General features: G+C 46.1%; 1 protein-coding gene across 1 annotated transcript; it reads right to left on the bottom strand.

Annotated features, from left to right (window-relative positions):
* Positions 1-11,361: 11,361 nt before the first annotated feature.
* Positions 11,362-13,016, bottom strand: osr1 (odd-skipped related transcription factor 1; the record flags this gene model as incomplete). The annotated part of the gene is made up of 2 exons (XM_080538639.1): positions 11,362-11,494; positions 12,289-13,016. 2 exons carry the CDS (start codon positions 13,014-13,016, stop codon positions 11,362-11,364), a joined length of 861 nt encoding a protein of 286 aa, XP_080394765.1.
* Between the last annotated feature and the right edge of the window lie 798 nt (positions 13,017-13,814).

The raw sequence follows: 13,814 nt of genomic DNA, 5'->3' as shown, positions 1-13,814 counted from the left end.
TTTGGGGACAAGTTATTTGGCAACCTGTAGTTGCTATCGTCCAGGAAGAGCAGTTACAGGTTAGACTTGTAGAAATGTTCTGTTGAATAAACTAATGTTCATTTGAATAGGGACTGATACAAAAACATTGAACTACAGATGCTTTGTCTCCAACACTTTGGCAATATGCATCATACGAGACAAATGTTTATGACTGTTAAAGTAGTGTCATGTGTAGGATTCTGATTCTGGCCAACTTCTGCCGCTGCACCATTGAGAGCTTCCTCACCAACTGCATCTCAGTGTGGTACGGCAACTGCCCTGCGTCCGACCAGAAGACCCTGCAACGGGTGGTGAAACCCGCCCAGCGTATCATCAGCACCAAACTCTCTACCATCGACTCCCTCCAGGCAGACCGGTGTCGGCGGAGGGCGGCAAGCATCATCAAGGATACCTCACACCCCAGCCACGGACGGTTTGACCCCTGACCCTGACCCTACCCTCTAAGAGACTCAGGAGGTACAGGATCCTCAGGTCTGTTTGACCCCTGACCCTGACCCGACCATCTAAGAGACTCAGGAGGCACAGGATCCTCGGGTCTGTTTGACCCCTGACCCTGACCCGACCATCTAAGAGACTCAGGAGGTACAGGATCCTCAGGTCTGTTTGACCCCTGACCCTGACCCGACCATCTAAGAGACTCAGGATCCTCAGGTCTGTTTGACCCCTGACCCTGACCCGACCATCTAAGAGACTCAGGATCCTCGGGTCTGTTTGACCCCTGACCCTACCATCTAAGAGACTCAGGAGGCACAGGATCCTCGGGTCTGTTTGACCCCTGACCCTGACCCTACCATCTAAAAGACTCAGAAGGTACAGGATGCTCAGGTCTGTTTGACCCCTGACCCTGACCCTACCATCTAAGAGACTCAGGAGGTACAGGATCCTCAGGTCTGTTTGACCCCTGACCCTGACCCTACCATCTAAGAGACTCAGGAGGTACAGGATGCTCAGGTCTGTTTGACCCCTGACCCTGACCCTACCATCTAAGAGACTCAGGAGGTACAGGATGCTCAGGTCTGTTTGACCCCTGACCCTGACCCTACCATCTAAGAGACTCAGGAGGTACAGGATCCTCGGGTCTGTTTGACCCCTGACCCTGACCCGACCATCTAAGAGACTCAGGAGGTACAGGATCCTCGGGTCTGTTTGACCCCTACCATCTAAGAGACTCAGAAGGTACAGGATCCTCGGGTCTGTTTGACCCCTGACCCTGACCCTACCATCTAAGAGACTCAGGAGGTACAGGATCCTCGGGTCTGTTTGACCCCTGACCCTACCATCTAAGAGACTCAGGAGGTACAGGATCCTCGGGTCTGTTTGACCCCTGACCCTGACCCTACCATCTAAGAGACTCAGGAGGTACAGGATCCTCAGGTCTGTTTGACCCCTGACCCTGACCCTACCATCTAAGAGACTCAGGAGGTACAGGATCCTCGGGTCTGTTTGACCCCTGACCCGACCATCTAAGAGACTCAGGAGGCACAGGATCCTCAGGTCTGTTTGACCCCTGACCCTGACCCTACCCTCTAAGAGACTCAGGAGGTACAGGATCCTCAGGTCTGTTTGACCCCTGACCCTGACCCTACCATCTAAGAGCCTCAGGAGGTACAGGATCCTCTGGTCTGTTTGACCCCTGACCCTACCATCTAAGAGACTCAGGAGGTACAGGATCCTCGGGTCTGTTTGACCCCTGACCCTGACCCTACCATCTAAGAGACTCAGGAGGTACAGGATCCTCGGGTCTGTTTGACCCCTGACCCTGACCCTACCCTCTAAGAGACTCAGAAGGTACAGGATCCTCGGGTCTGTTTGACCCCTGACCCTACCATCTAAGAGACTCAGGAGGTACAGGATCCTCGGGTCTGTTTGACCCCTGACCCTGACCCTACCATCTAAGAGACTCAGGAGGTACAGGATCCTCGGGTCTGTTTGACCCCTGACCCTACCATCTAAGAGACTCAGAAGGTACAGGATCCTCGGGTCTGTTTGACCCCTGACCCTGACCCTACCATCTAAGAGACTCAGGAGGTACAGGATCCTCGGGTCTGTTTGACCCCTGACCCTGACCCTACCATCTAAGAGACTCAGAAGGTACAGGATCCTCAGGTCTGTTTGACCCCTGACCCTGACCCGACCATCTAAGAGACTCAGGAGGCACAGGATGCTCAGGTCTGTTTGACCCCTGACCCTGACCCTACCATCTAAGAGACTCAGGAGGTACAGGATCCTCGGGTCTGTTTGACCCCTGACCCTGACCCTACCATCTAAGAGACTCAGGAGGTACAGGATCCTCGGGTCTGTTTGACCCCTGACCCTGACCCTACCATCTAAGAGACTCAGGAGGTACAGGATCCTCGGGTCTGTTTGACCCCTGACCCTGACCCTACCCTCTAAGAGACTCAGGAGGTACAGGATCCTCGGGTCTGTTTGACCCCTGACCCTGACCCTACCCTCTAAGAGACTCAGGAGGTACAGGATCCTCAGGTCTGTTTGACCCCTGACCCTGACCCGACCATCTAAGAGACTCAGGAGGCACAGGATCCTCGGGTCTGTTTGACCCCTGACCCTGACCCTACCATCTAAGAGACTCAGGAGGTACAGGATCCTCAGGTCTGTTTGACCCCTGACCCTACCATCTAAGAGACTCAGGAGGTACAGGATCCTCAGGTCTGTTTGACCCCGGACCCTGACCCGACCATCTAAGAGACTCAGGAGACACAGGATCCTCGGGTCTGTTTGACCCCTGACCCTGACCCTACCATCTAAGAGACTCAGGAGGTACAGGATCCTCAAGTCTGTTTGACCCCTGACCCTGACCCTACCATCTAAGAGACTCAGGAGGTACAGGATCCTCGGGTCTGTTTGACCCCTGACCCTACCATCTAAGAGACTCAGGAGGTACAGGATCCTCGGGTCTGTTTGACCCCTGACCCTGACCCGACCATCTAAGAGACTCAGGAGGCACAGGATCCTCAGGTCTGTTTGACCCCTGACCCTGACCCTACCATCTAAGAGACTCAGGAGGTACAGGATCCTCGGGTCTGTTTGACCCCTGACCCTGACCCTACCATCTAAGAGACTCAGAAGGCACAGGATCCTCGGGTCTGTTTGACCCCTGACCCTGACCCTACCATCTAAGAGACTCAGGAGGTACAGGATCCTCGGGTCTGTTTGACCCCTGACCCTGACCCGACCATCTAAGAGACTCAGGAGGTACAGGATCCTCGGGTCTGTTTGACCCCTGACCCTGACCCGACCATCTAAGAGACTCAGGAGGTACAGGATCCTCAGGTCCCATACCAGCAGGCTCCAGAACAGCTTCTTTCACAGAGCTGTCACTCTGATGAACAATCACACCCCCCCCCCCCCCCCACACACACTGATGAACAACCCCAACATGGGGTACACTGACTCTCACCCCCCCCCCACCCCCCCCGGTCACTGTGGACAACCCGTTTAGCCGTTGCACTACTGCTCTTTAAAAATACTACCTTTTAACATACAATTTTTTGCACATTTGCACATACTTTTTTTTATATAGCTTCTATTTATACATCTCTATACACCATAATGTACATATCTACCTTAACTGTACATAGCTACCTTAACTGTACATAGCTACCTTAACTGTACATAACTACCTTAACTGTACACAGCTACCTTAACTGTACATAGCTACCTTAACTGTACATAGCTACCTTAACTGTACATATCTAGCTTAACGGTACATAGCTGCCTTAACTGTACATATCTACCTTAACTGTACATAGCTTACTGCTATCCTCTCCTGTTTCTACCTCTAACTACCGTACTTGCAATACTGTACCGATTATTATCACTATCATGTTATTATATCACTATTTGCACCTCTGGTTAGATGCTAAACTGCATTTCGTTGTCTGGTACTTGCACACTGCAATGGCAATAAAGTTGAATCCAATCTAATCTAATGTAATGTAATGATTATGTTCAGCACCATACTTATTCCACGTAATTGACTGATGTCAGCATGTCAAATGCTTCAATGGACTGGTTTAAAGTCAAACACAAAGCCTTATGAGAACAAAGTATGAAGGTAGCGTACCCAGAGCAAACAAGTAAGAGCAAATATTATGGCAGGCAAAATATTCTTTTTTTTTAAAGTTAATCAATAACCAAAATGTTGACCGGATTGCACTATTTTGAAACCAAATGCCTCATAGGCTAATACTTCACTTTGTGTGTGCACACAAATTGATACATCGGTTGGAACTTATATTTGTTCAAGTTCAAAGTGTATTGTCATTATGTACTGGGATACAGGGGAGTGTATGAATGTGTACGTACTGTATGTGTGTCTCTACTTTATTCCAATGTAAAGGCCTCGTGGCAATGCTTACATAATTTAATTTGAGCTATTCATGCAATGACAGACAGTTTTATATGGTTATATTTCCCTGCCCAGTTTGTATGGCATATAGTGCCTATAGAAAAGAAAGTATACACCCTCTAATACAGCGTATTAGTAACACTACTGGGTAGGGTCTCCCTTTGCTCTCAGAAGAGCCTCAATTATTTGTGGCATTGAAACATTCCTTAGAGATCCTGGTCCATGATGACATGATTGCATCACTCAATTCCTGCAAGTTTTTTCAGGTGCACTTCCAAGCTGTGAATCTCCCCTTCTACCACATCCCAAAGGTGTTCTATTGGATTCAGATCCGGTGACTGGGAAGGCCACTAAAGAACACTGAACTCATTGTCACGTTCATGAAACCAGTTTGAGACGACTTTTGCTGTGTGACATGGTGCATTATCATGCTGGAAGTAGCCATTAGAATATGGGTAAATTGTGGCCATGAAGGGATGCACATGGTCAGCAACAATACTCAAATAAGCTGTGGCTAAGTTATAAGCTATAACAAATCTAGCAAAAAGAAATCGATTCACATGTTCACCACCTCCGTCTTGTCAGTCCAAAATGTGCCTAATGAAAGCTGATGTTAATGCTGACCTGCTAGCTAATAATCACAAACCGTTTAGACACAAAGTGCAAATACACAAGCTAATTGGAACAGAATAAAAAAGAACAAAAAAAAGGGAATGTATTGTCTTGTATACCACACACCAAATAACACAAGTAAACACAAACTTTCTAGGAACACCCAAATTACTAGCAGATAGCTAGCTAGTTCTAGGGGACAACATACATTGAACAGTGGTGTTTCATAAACGGCCAGTGTCAGGCAAAGACAGGACACCTCCTAATGTATTGCCAAGAATCAGACTCACAAGCCAGCAAGTTATAGTGGAGCAATAGATTACAATGCTCAAACAGTTAGCTGCAATATGTAGTTAGCTGTCTGGCATGTTAGGTAAAGTTGATCACAAATGATGTGACGGAATACACCTGCTTAACCAGAAACACTCATGTCAAATGTACCAGATCCGGGTCACGGCACCAAATGTAACGTAGGTAGTCTTATACCTACACAAACATTTGCATTTATGGCTTTAAGCAGACGCCTTTATCTAAAGTGACTTACATCAAATATATTACATTTGTCTAGTAAGTGAATCATCAATCCATCAGTCCGCAAATTCGTGAAGACTTCCTTTCAAGGACTCATACATGGACATGCACCCCCCCCCACCCCATCCCCCCCACCTTCGCCGTTGTATATGTTCTGTTGTAAAGTGCTTTGAGTTGCATTTCATGTACGAAAGGCTCTATATAAATAAAGCTTTACTTACTTACTTACAGCGGAAGATCGGGAGTGACTCTGCAGTCCTGTCAGCAGTGGGAAGCTCGTTCCACCAGCAGGGCTCCAGGACGTTGAAAAGCCGTAGTGCGGCTGCTGCAACCCAAGCAATCGGAAGGTTTCTGGTTCAATCCCAGCCTCAGGAGGGAGCTGCATGTGCTCTTGAGCAAGGCACTTAACCCCTAAGTGGGTGCTGACGACAACCTGTGCCTAGAGCAAAAGAAAATACCACATTCCAACAACTGACAAGTTCATTGCATGGCAAAAAAAAAATCTTAGAAAAGACCATGGAAGAAACAGGACGTCAACCGGCCCTGGGGTAATTACAACAATTAACAATTAACTTAAAATTACTCAAAACACACTCCCTCTGCAAGGAGGAGGCAAAATCACACACACTACAAGTAACAGCAACCCACCGCAGCACTCTATGGTGGTAGTTTGCGCTAACTAGAAACAAACACACAGAACTACACTATAGAAGAACACAGTAGCAAACTATAGTAGAACACAAAGTGACTAGAACTTTAACCCAAACACACAGAACGATACTACAGCTGAACACACAGTAGCAGACTATAGTAACAGACTTACAGTTTTAACCGAATGGCCCACTGGCACCATCTGAGTGTCTCTCCCAGGCTTTTCTCCTCCACCTCCACCTTGATTGAGGATTTAGCACAGGTGTGTCACAGGTGTGCCCAATCAGGCCGTCACCATGGCAATAGGCAGGGAGGAAAGACAATCACCTGGGAGAAACACAGGAAACAAACAGAACACACACAAACACACTACGGGCGTAACAGTGGTGTTGTCTGTGCTGTAGGCTGTATGGTTAGCTCGTCGGAGTTTTGTCGTGTATTGTTGTTTGACTGGCAGCATTGGTCACTGAATAGAGCTACGCACTGGACTCCAGTGATGACGATGGTCAGAGGAGTTGCTGTTCGTTGCTCTCCAACAAGCCCTTCAGATTCTTGGGGGAGAAAAGCCCAGACTCAATCATTTATCTAAACAACACATTATCTCATAACTCTATTCCATAATTCTACATTACTTCATTCTAACTGTATCTGCCTAATCCAGTAGCTGCTACCGTAAACCCAGTAGCTGGTACTGGAGGACGCTAGCTCTACGAAGCTCTGGAGCTACCAACGTAAACTTAGATCCTTATCATAGTCTGCAATCAATATAAACATTCTAAATAAACCCAATCAATATCATGTCAACTAGAATACAGTACAAAGACAAACACTTAAAATGCAACCAAATAGAATACGTACAGTAGGAATTCCTCTCAGAAAGTGGTCAAAATGCTTATGGCGCCTATTCACAGTAGGCACTCACCTGGGGTACCAGGCCACACTAACTCACCTGGAGGTACCAGCCCACACTAACTCACCTGAGGTACCAGGCCCACACTAACTCACCTGGAGGTACCAGGCCACACTAACTCACCTGGAGGTACCAGGCCCACACTAACTCACCTGGAGGTACCAGCCCCACTAACTCACCTGGAGGTACCAGCCCACACTAACTCACCTGAGGTACCAGCCCACACTAACTCACCTGGAGGTACCAGCCCACACTAACTTGACCTCCAAATTACCCCACAACTTGACACCAGAAAATATTATTGCTAAATATACTTGCTAAAATGCTAAAAAGTGCAATGGAATGTCATCACACAACCATTGTCTTAGAATCATCTACAAATATATATGTTTTACAGCATTGCAGCTGTTCCAATTTGAATTCTTCATTTCAAGCCTTTATTTCAACTCGTTATTATCATGTAACACTAGCATCTGTTTTCTCCTCTGTTCTTGGGTTGGTTTGGCTTCTGCAATGCATCTCGGACAGATGAGTCAGAACAATGTGGGGGACCCTCCATGGAAATAAACATGTCCTGAGATAGGGATATTGGAATGTTGCCCAAAATATGATCAATGGCTTGTAGGAGAGAAGACAACTTCCATCATTATAAAATGAGTCATTGTTGAAATCTGACATGGACGACAGACGTTTTCACGAGTTAAAAATCAACTTCATTTTAACTTCCAGTGTAAGAGTGACTTCATCCCAACACTACATAACACTGGCTGGATTCTGCCCGCAAACACGGCCAGAGCTCACATGACACCCACACTGACCCCTGGAATGGAAAGAACATCGCTGAGATGGCCAAAAAACGTGGCACTTGTGAGAATTAAAGAATTTGCCGAAAACGACCAGCCCGAGGCCGACTTGACAAACATTTTAACAGCCAGAGCCCTTGAATCAATGTATCTATCTACTGCGGACAACAGCAACATTACAAGATGCGGAGTGAGGAGAGGAGAAGGCCTCACTGAGAACAGAGGAGAGAGAGTGCTGGAGAGTGCTGGCACCTAGGTTACTTTCAACAACTGTATTTACTGTTACTACTATTTCCAGAAATGAGACAGATATGGCTGTTCCCCCCCTGTTTTATATGTTTGTAAGCATTGATGCGGTATCAATAACAGCGGTCCGTAAGAGAATGCTTCACGCAGCGGAGTTTGTTATGCAATCGATCATTCTGCTACCCTTGGTCAGATAATAATAATAATAATAATAATAATAATAATAATAATAGTAATAATAATAATAATAATAATAATAGTAATAATAATAATAATAATAATAATAGTAATAATAATAATAATAATAATAACTTTTTATTTGTATAGCGCTTTTCCTGCAAACGTTGCAGCTCAAAGTGTTCCAGATACGGGTCAGGTGCAGGTCCAGAGGCACATAACCAAATAGGGAATGTTTAGTTCGTTTGTTTTTTTGTATGTGATTCATTATCAGTCTTGCTTCGCATTTGAGGTAGACTGAAAAGTTATTTTATAACTTTAATTATAACAACCTATAATGTTAGCCGCACAATCCCGGGATGAATCGACGTCACCTCGAAACTCTATGGTAACAATCTCTATGACAACTGTTGTAATTCACTCATGTTCCGTCAGAATTGGGCCAATCAGTGCAATTTAGTAAATGCCGCATCTGTATGGCCAGACGCACCATTCACCCGAGTTTCGTCACAATTGCCAGTGAGGCGGAGATGAAGCGGAGGACACACGCACGGAGAGGATGTTGTGACATAAGAGCGTCCAGAGACCCCTCCAGGGGGGACGAAAACACACAGTTAATTGAACAGGTGCTGGGCATCTCTCTACTAGAGCAGAGGGAGGGAGGGAGGGAGGGAGGGAGGGATAGAGGGAGGGAGGGAGAGAGAGAGAGAGAGAGAGAGAGAGAGAGAGGGAGGGAGGGAGGGAGGGAGGGAGGGAGGGAGGGAGAGAGGGAGGGAGGGAGGGAGGGAGGGAGGGAGAGAGAGAGACAGAGAGAGAGAGAGAGAGAGAGAGAGAGAGGGAGGGAGAGAGAGAGAGGGAGGGAGGGAGGGAGGGAGAGAGGGAGAGGGAGAGAGAGAGAGAGAGAGAGGGAGGGAGGGAGGGAGGGAGAGAGGGAGGGAGGAAGAGAGAGAGACAGAGAGAGAGAGAGGGAGGGAGGGAGGGAGGGAGGGAGGGAGAGAGAGAGAGGGAGAGGGAGAGGGAGAGAGAGAGAGAGAGGGAGGGAGGGAGAGAGGGAGGGAGGGAGGGAGAGAGGGAGGGAGGGAGGGAGGGAGAGAGAGAGAGACAGAGAGAGAGAGAGAGAGAGAGAGAGAGGGGGGGGAGGGAGGGAGAGAGGGAGGGAGGGAGGGAGAGAGGGAGGGAGAGAGAGAGAGAGAGAGAGAGAGAGAGAGAGAGAGAGAGAGAGAGAGAGAGAGAGAGAACCCGAGCAGGTTTAGAGCAGAAAATCAGCATAGCCATAGAAATAAAGACATTTGAATGACTTGAGAAATTGATTTACTATATCGGTTGTATGCATATATTTACATTTACATTTACATTTTTGGCATTTAGCAGACGCCTTATTCCAAAGCGACTTACAATCAATGAATTATTGAATTATAACTGGACATAAACAATTATCAAGCTCGCAACACTATTTACATTCGTGAAGTAGGTCTCTTGGAATAAAAGGTACCCTTAGGGGTATACTCCAAAGCGAGCTTTCCATATTCAGGATTATCATTAGGCTACAGGGCTTGAGTTCTCGTCAAATTCAGGTTCAGGCTTCTCTGAGGTCATGAACGCGGATCCTGATTCAACATCTGAAGCGAATGAAAGATATCTGCTGCCCCGAGGTCAAACACTGGTTTCAGTGAAATGCACCTTTTCATTGTCACCCAAATCAAAGAACATTGAAAAAACTGTCCATGTAATAAAGTATCAAATGCATTCTTGTTATTTTTACTCAGCAGTAGGCCTAATTTAGACTAAGTTTTAGCATATGATAAATAACACATTCAGGACACTAGGAAGTCATGTCTCTTGAATATTAAATTAGATTAGAAATGAATGTTTTCCCCCTAACCGAATTGAAACTTTGTCTCTTGTAAACAAAGGTGTGATGCATTTCATCTCTGGAGAAATTAGATTTGAATATATTATCTATTGAAGTGCCATTAGTGTCAAGCTACTGATCCTGCATGTGATTCATTATGTCTTTGACATAATTGATCATATGTGACAACTTGTGAGGCCTTCAAACGGGATGAGAGGGAGTCTGGGTGTAAGATACCTGCTAATGTTCCCTTAATGTGTTTGTCCCTCTTTCATGTCCACAATAAGCATGTCTGACGGTCCTGTTCACACCTTACGTTAAAGCTTACTGGCCACACAGTGAATACACCAGGTATAAAGTTCAATTATAAAGTATAAAGTTAACTCACACACAAGGAACAGGCAAAACAACTACTGGTGTCAGAAACTATTGAACAAGATCAAAAAATAAATATTCCAGATTTTTTTTTCCATTGAAATATGGAGAGGATATTTTGAAAATATTGTAATATATATATATATATATATATATTTTTTGTTTTAAACTAAAACATTTTTGACAATGGACCACAAACAACAATATAATACGTATTTTGTTTAGAAAATGACTATTTATTTTAAAAATAAGTTTAAGGAATCCAGTGATATATGTAAATAATCAATAATCAGGTTAAAGTGCAAACATACAAAACTATACAAAAAGATATCTGTACAAAAACATTTAGAATTTAAAACAGTTATGCTGTCATGGCTTTGGTGTCGCGGTGTTGCTGTTTACAAAGACAGCGTAAGACTTGAACAGTCCCTTTCAGATCGTCTTTGGATCAAAAACATTACTCTTTTGGAGTGAGCTGCCTGCCACAGTTTCTCAGAGAGGTCAAGCTCACATTCCATAGATCCATTTCGGTGTTCGCATCATCGGTCTCATTATTCCCAACCAATACACTTCCCTAAGTCCCGTAGCTAAACTCTCTCTTAACTGAACAAGTAAAAACAAGTTAATGTAAGTTCGAGGCTGCTCCTGGATAGCGTGTGTGGGGTATATCATATCATATCATAGAGATCCAGGATCCTCTGCCTTTTTTTCCTCCTTTCTTCCTTAGTTTTTTTTTCCAGTGTCCCCTATTAGGTTGTTTTTCTTTCTTTTTTGGGGGGGGGGGCAGTGAGTTTCACTTGATCTTGGAAGGCTTCAGTTCTTTGACTTGCATGTGCAATGTTTTGTGGACGGCGAGAGTCCTCGACTGACAGAATCCCTTCCCACACTCCTGGCACTTGAAGGGCTTTTCCTTTGAGTGGATGTACCTGTAGGGCAGAGAGGGGCAGGGGGAAGAGGGTCATGATTGAAGAACACAACATTCATTACACAGCGATGACAACTATGAATTTAAAAAGCATCAGTGACATTTGATGATAGACTTAAAAGGCCACAAATTAAGCCTAGTGTTGGCATTTTTCATGTAGAATTCCTGTTTAAAGTGCGATCTAGTCTGGGGTTAGACTTCCTCTGTGTCTGGGGACACTGTACACTTAGTATTTGTCAAATTAGAATTTCACTCATCAATTACTGTGATAATGAACACCACTATCAGTCATACCAGGTTAATTATACTGTAATCCCACTCTAGCGCGTTAGATTGTGTTCTCCCACTGAGCTGTAATATGCACGTTAGAACTATAATGTTGCACAATAGCTCATGCCTTTTATGCAGGTGTTACACACTGCTTATAGGGATTGTATCCATGTGTATCCACAATGGATAAACATTTGGACTGCTGCAGTCTTATTTGGGCTTTAGTGTTCAAACGCCCCAGAGCAAACACACGTGTGAGGCACCTCCCATGGAGCAGAGGCGTGTCCAGTTCAGAGGACTGAGAAACCAAAATCTCTAACTGTTTGCAAGATGTCGCTGACAATAACATATGCTCCTAAATAATAATAATAATAATAATAATAATAATAATATATCACATATTTAGTGATCATTATTTACCTATCATAAATCATCACATCTGGTAAAATCCTGGTGTGACTAGTACACAATTGTCTTATTTTGCCATATAACTGTTAACTGTTCCATAATTGGACGTGGCCTCACCTGTGGTCTCGTAGGTGGTCCTGCCTCCGGAAGGCCTTGTGGCAGATGTCGCAGGTGTACGGCCTCTCGTCCGTGTGAGTCCGCTCGTGGATCAGCAGGTTGTAGGACTTGGTGAAGTGCCGGCCGCAGAACTTGCACACAAACTCCTTCTTGGTCTTCGAGGGCAGGCGTCCGCGGCTGGGCTTACGTTCAGGTGAAGACAGCTTGGCGACGTCCAGCAGACAGCCCAGGCTGGTCGCCGCCGTGCGGTGGGGCGAGACCTGCGCCGCCGCGACCGCAGCCGCCGCCGCCGCCATCCCCGCGATGCTCAGGTCCTCCGCCTTGAGGTGGTCTTCCTGGGTGGCGGCCGTGGCCAGGTTGGCGAAGTCGAAGCGGGGCTTGTTCTTGGAGCCCTGGAGCAGCCCCACCGCGGCGGCGGCGGCCATGGCGGCGTCCTGCTGCTTGGGATGGACCAGGTGAGGGAAGACGGGGATGGACGGCATGGAGGGGAAGCGGCCGTCCATCAGAGCCGCGGGCAGCTTGGAGAACGTGCAGCGGGGGAGGCCGAAGGGCGGGTATCCCAGAGTCCACTGGTGCAGATGGATGGCGTGGAGAGCGCTGAAGCTGTAGATCCCAGGGACCTGGTCCGTAGGGAGCTGGAAGCCGTTGGAGGTCTGGAAGAAGGAGTAGTTGGCCAGCTGCAGGGAGGGGTGGAGGGGGACCGGCGCTGGAAGGGTCTTGCTTCCCATGGTTGGTCACCGCTGAGCACTCAGATCACCACGGGACTCGGTTCTGAAATAGCAAAGCACATTATATCAGTTACAATAACAGTATTAAGCGTACTTCTTAGTTGTACCATTAGTGCTAACGGCACAATAATACAACATTAGTCATTCAAGACAGCTATTGCTAGAATATACAACTATAGTACCTTCTGGTGTTCAATCTCCCCAACTTCTCCCATGTCACCCCCCTCCTTTGCACCCTTCATGGTAGCAGCTCGCATCAGATTCACGACCCTGGTGCTTGTCTACTGGGCAGCAAAGGGAACAGCCCCATCTCTTCAGGCTACATCTTAATTGTCCCTCCTAAAGACCTCCTCATTCCCACTTCCACCCTGTACAGTTTTTCGACTATAAATAGATTTAAAAAATACAATGAAAAAGTATTCTTCTTTCTTCTAGCATTGTAACTGCCAACGGCCCCTGGTCCCAGCATAGATTACTTTTTATTTTTTTCTTTATTTTTTTTATTTTTCAATGATTGATGGATAGATGATTCGGCAAATGTATTTGTGGCAAGACGCTTTGGAGAGAGGCGTCTGCTAAATGCCCAAAAAGTAAAAGTACTAAAACCATAATTACTACGGACGATTCCAATAATAATAACCATCTTAATGGTAAACAAACAGCATTGTAGTATTTACTACTGCTAAGAATCAACATGATAGCACCGTTTACTTCTCTCAGACTACCCCTAACTTCAAAGGCCAGTCTAGCCCCCACCCTATAGCCCCCACCCAGGCCAATACACAAGCAGCCCAGCTT

Source organism: Nansenia antarctica (assembly GCF_963989245.1).
Source record: "Nansenia antarctica genome assembly, chromosome: 8".
In the NCBI taxonomy this organism is placed as follows: domain Eukaryota; kingdom Metazoa; phylum Chordata; class Actinopteri; order Argentiniformes; family Microstomatidae; genus Nansenia; species Nansenia antarctica.
The sequence above is the reverse complement of the archived record's forward strand: the minus strand, read 5'-3'. Positions and strand labels throughout refer to the sequence as shown.